We start from the raw sequence: 5300 nt of genomic DNA, 5'->3' as shown, positions 1-5300 counted from the left end.
CGCGAGGTCTGTCGTCACCACCACTTATTTCGAATCCTTGCGCGCAACATGCATGGCTGCCCCATTGAACACCACTCGCGGCACCTATAGTAAGTTCTTCTTCATCTTCGGTACGTAGAGCGCGTTGTTGATCTCGATTTCGCGCTCGTCGCTGTTGAGAAGCATCCCTCGTGGGATGATGGCTCCGACACCTTTGTTAGCAACGTTGGTGACATCAGCGACCTTCAGCTCGCCTTCATATCGTCCGTTCAGCTTGACGATCATAACGTTGTCGCTTTGATATGGTGCGTCACACCGCTGTAAACTGCCCACTGACCAGACATATTCTTGCCCGTCAAAACGCCACATTCCAACGAAGTCGCAAACACTGCGCGATCATAGACGTAGTCGAAGTCGTTATTTTACCACTGGACATTGCTGGCCCCACGTTCACGACCATTGCCGCTGCGTCGACCTCCTCGATTATTATTCTTCGGTTTGGTCCAGCCCTTCTAAATCACGTTCCCCAATTTCCCGCAGTAAGTACACTGACGCGGTACTGAACGCCCTTTCCGCGTCTTCGGTTTTCACCACAGAAGTCTTCTCGTTTTGTCGCTTGATATGATCATTCGTGAGCACCTTTACAACGTCTTGCGTCTTCAGCTCAGCAAAATTTATCTCCACAACGTTCTCGTAGCTCTTGGGAGGACTGCACATCGAGACGATCGCCACGTCCTCGTCCTCCATCTTGGCATCGATGCTGCTAAGGTTGGCGCTGACGCTCAGAACCTCGCTGCAGTGATGCAACGCATTCACACCTTCATACATCTTCATGCTGAAGGACTGTCGCTTCAGGTAGATGTGATCAGCCTTCTGCGATCCTCCGTACAGCGTCTTGGAACGCGCCCACCCGATCCTCGCCTCCTTACAGATGTCGCCCGCGTGATGGTAATCTGTCTTCGTTTGGAGAAACCAACATCAATCTAAACGTGATGTTGCTCGACTTGACATACCAATCCTTGGCACGAGAGTACCTAAAGCTTAAAGTTGTCGCCGTTGAGCTTGTCGATAGAGGCCTTGGTTGAACGTCTTGCGCTGAGGACATGGTGCTTGGGCTCATTACTTGATCGGAGTCACGGATCTTGGGCAATGTAAAGTTTGGACGGAGCGAAGGAAGAGCCGCCACTCGGAGAGAAGACCGGAGAGAGGACACTTGAGGGGAAGAAGGAGGATTATGAAGTGATTGATTTATTGGAAATTACACTGTCTCACCTTCTAGGCCATCCAATCATATGGTGCATGTAATCACCAACACTCTCTGCACTCGTCCAATCGTCCTACTCATCTAACCATCGGTGGCGTATTCAACGTACCGTAATCATCGCGGGATCGCAATGGACCGGTTCGGTTTAACCCTTCCATGAGTATGTACCGTCAGGAACCGGTATTTCTCAATAAGCAGTCACGGTATTCAGGGATATGATCATGGAAGACATCGTTGGATGATCTGTTGTGCTGACGAAGGTGGGAATATGCTGCACAGCGTATCGGTTTAATGTGTCCGTTTGCGCACCCATAATGTAGCCCGAAATTTTTGCTTACAACGTGTCAACAAACCAAGAAAAATGGAGATGATGTGATTGCCTTTAGCCGAAACCCCAAATAGAACCTCTGTTTTGAAGCACCCTCTGCTGTCTCGGAGTCACGTCAGAGGAGTAATCAGAACATGATATTGAAGAATAAAACGTTGTATATGTTTGATGCAAGTAAAGCTTGCATCACGTCCCCCAATCACCGTCAATGTAGCGAGGTTATATGGTGTGGGACACACAGGGGTACGGAGTACCCGGAGAGGTTAACAAACGCTCAGTACATAAGTCGGAGAGCTAACATAGTATATCAGTACGTTGTCTGAAAGCCACACGTTATGCATTTGATTAGGGTTTAACTACGCTAGATAGTTAAACGGACACATTTACCCCTGGGCGGCTTGGCCGCAATAATAGTAAATAAAACACGTCTGGTTTTGAAGCATAAAAAATTAAGGTATTAACTTTGAGCCCTGGTCTTGGGCTGTAAGCTCCTTTGGATAAGGAACTTAGTATTAGTGACTCCTTGAGTCGAACGTCTTCTTCTGACGCTAAAGCTACGGCAGCTCCGCTGCAGTCAACGCTGGCTTGCATTTTGCGCATTAGCTCTGCCGAGACAGCAGAGGCTGTAATGTAGTGTTCTAGAAACGTCTATCGGGGCAAGTGCGTCTTGCAATTTTAAACCTCACCCAAAGCGGCTGCCTGTCTGTCTGTCTGAACCCCCCTATTAATAGTGGAGCGTGTTGTCTATCCGTCCGTGCGTCCGTCTATCCGTATGTTGAACCCCCCTATTAATAGTGGAGCGTGTTGTCTATCCGTCCGTGCGTCCGTCTATCCGTATGTTGCCGAGCGCAGCTAAGACAGCCCTTCATTAGCTTAAATAGAATTATGTGGTATACTTATTATTGGATTCGCCGCCCAAAACTGGCATAAGGGTGGATATGTCAAGGCCTGGGAGAGTTAATTATTCGCATCGCCCATCTTGTGAGACAAAAAACCGGTCTCTATAAACTTGTGAGCATTGCCAGCTTATGCGCCCTACCCGCGTGCAACTACATTTGTATGTATTTGGTTCCGTATTGAAAGATGCCTAGCTTCCTCACCGACAAGCTCCCTCACATAAGCTTTATTAAATATCATAAATTATTGACATTTTATACCTGCGCAACTTTAATATTTAAAGACAAATTTAAGGATAGCATGTATTAGATGTGATCTACATATTAGTATCGTACTCAAGCGCAGCACTTAAATTTCATTTGAATCCATTTTTCAAAGCAAGAGCTAATGCAATTCGCCTGTATAGGTTGCATTTAGTAAGTGGTGCCGAGGTCCACACTTCTTTTTTTAAAGTACTGTGTTCGCGGATAAGCTTTTTGGCATTCTAACCCTTTAATTTAAAAATCAAATTTTGGTAAAACAGCAAAAAAAACAAATGTCATGTCGACAACCTAAAAATGCTTGTATTTCGTCATTTCACCCTTCTTAAAATCGACGAAAATTTTAGCGTGTTGTTTTGTCATCTACGGTACTGTACAATTCGTACAGAAGTAGTTTACTTCATTCCAACAACAATCCTCTGCACGAGTTTCCTCTATTCTGTGTGGGAACAACTGCCCCTTTGATCTTCTCCACTGCTGCTAATCTGATCCCCATCCGTTTCGCTGCTATTTTCCTGCTCCGCTACTGTTTCGCTCACAGCCGGTAATTCAGAGGCCGAGCTAAAGCGCTGCAAGAAAGTCCCTAGCGCACCGAAAAAGCCCTCGTGATGAAAGAATTGCGCTTGCATTTCACCCTTGGACCAAAAGCTGATTGCGTAAGCCAACTGCCTGCACGCTAGCTCGTTGCGTCGCAGGAAGTTGCCGGAAAAATAGATCCGCTTGGTCTCCACGCGGCGCGCATTCAAATATGCCAGCTGGCCTAGATTTTGCGTTATCATAAAGAGCAGCGAGCGCGCTAGGTCAGCGTCTTGCGGTGGATGTGGCTGGCGCCGCGCGCCGGCCTTGCCGAAGCTGCTGGCTACTGTGTCTGGCTTAAGATGGAACTGCTCATATCCGGCGGTACCATAGATGTCGCCCACGGTCATGTCCACCTCATTCGAGTCCCCCTCAACACTGGCATCCATCGCCTCGTCGAACGTGTGAAGCTTAGACAATGCGCGGCAAAGACCTAGAAAGGTTCCACCGCCCAGGCTCGTGCCAGACACGCGTTCGTATTGCGACTCTCCTGTGATCTTGAGAATGCTCACACCGGAGCCAATATTCACGAGGAGGAACGGATACAAGTCGTGCTTGTTCAGCTTTGGTAGCATTTTCTTTGTTGCACTTCCAAGCCCCTGGGTGTCTGGAACCACCTTCACGAACGTGAAGCACTCGTTTGGAGCGTTCTGCAGAACAAAGTTGAGCCCCTGGATCAGTGCATCCATCTCATCCGCCTTTTGCAGCTCGATACCTAAGCGCGACACGAACAACGGAGAAAACTGCATTCGACACACATCCACGAAGTCAGAATATCAAACAACAGAGAATTTTTGTAGGAGTATCCCACCTTGAAGGCACCGCCACCTGTGCAGGCGATCTTCTTAATGTATCGGTGGAAGAAACGGCGGCGCACAAAGTCTGTGATCTCGTCCATTTTGGCTGTGGGAAAGCTGCACAAGGAACAACGTCATTCGGTTAAATGAATCTCGAAATATCTACCCACTCAAGCACGCACTTAATAAAGTGGATGGTTCCACCTAGCTCAGGTACAAACAGCTGCAGTCGCTCCTCGCGCTGAGCCTCGTCCGTGGCGTGGAGACTCATGATGAAGTCATCGATGAGAGGCAGGCTGCCCTCCACGCGCCGCCGCTCGCGTGGGGTCAGTGGATCCAATCGATTGAGCTGACGTTCCATCTGCTGTCGCTGCACCGCGGCCGCACCGTCAGCCGACTGGAAGTAGACCATTTTCGTCAACGTGCCGCCAATATCGAGCCCGAAAAGGCGGCCGCAGTCCGCCGACTTGGCATTCAGGATGTGCAGGTGAAAACGGTGCAGCTTCCGGCGGCGGGCGATGATGAGTCCCGCCACACAGGAAGCGCCGAATAGGAATATGCGCGTCCAGAAGACGTCGCTGCGCCGCCCGCCCAGCGACGTTGACACCAGCGTCATTCCCCAAAATTTGTCGGACAATTTAAGATGCAATGACCATCATTTGGTTTTTAGAATGCTTGCCATTTTCTGAAAATTCAATCTTTGCTGTTTATAATTGTTAAAACAATTTGCGCTTTGCACTGGACAAATGAATTTTAATGTGACCTATACAGCTCATTTTGTCCTATCAGACGCTCGGAAGGACAACATTTGACTTAATATTTGTATGGAGCGATTTCGGATTCAGTTATAACCAATTGGGGGGGGCAGAATTGAACATTTTCTAACCAAATTGACTATTATAAATAATACCATATCATTTATTGTCAGTGACCCTTTACATTTCGAAAATGGTTCACCAAAACAGGTACAGGTACTGTAACCATATCTAAATTGATCGACCATTTTCGACTGACCATCACTCTTTTAATCATATACATCATATCTTCAGCCAATGGACGCCGGAATTATTGCGGCAGCAAAGAGTGGTCATCGCGATAGGCACATGAGTTTGGCGTGCGATAGGGCTGGCAAGTCGATGCCACACAAGGCTCCGGAGGGAAAGGGTATCTACTACGTTGACCAATTGCAAGGAATGAAG

At 48.1% G+C, this 5300-nt stretch overlaps 1 protein-coding gene across 1 annotated transcript; it reads right to left on the bottom strand.

Annotated features, from left to right (window-relative positions):
- Nucleotides 1–2852: 2852 nt before the first annotated feature.
- Nucleotides 2853–4717, bottom strand: PITG_11733 (pantothenate kinase, putative; the record flags this gene model as incomplete). The annotated part of the gene is made up of 4 exons (XM_002901208.1): nt 2853–2866; nt 3321–4047; nt 4116–4218; nt 4284–4717. 4 exons carry the CDS (start codon nt 4715–4717, stop codon nt 2853–2855), a joined length of 1278 nt encoding a protein of 425 aa, XP_002901254.1.
- Between the last annotated feature and the right edge of the window lie 583 nt (nt 4718–5300).

Source organism: Phytophthora infestans, genomic scaffold (assembly GCF_000142945.1).
Source record: "Phytophthora infestans T30-4 supercont1.22 genomic scaffold, whole genome shotgun sequence".
NCBI classification, from domain to species: Eukaryota; Oomycota; class Peronosporomycetes; order Peronosporales; family Peronosporaceae; genus Phytophthora; species Phytophthora infestans.
This window is presented reverse-complemented; position numbering and strand designations above follow the sequence as displayed.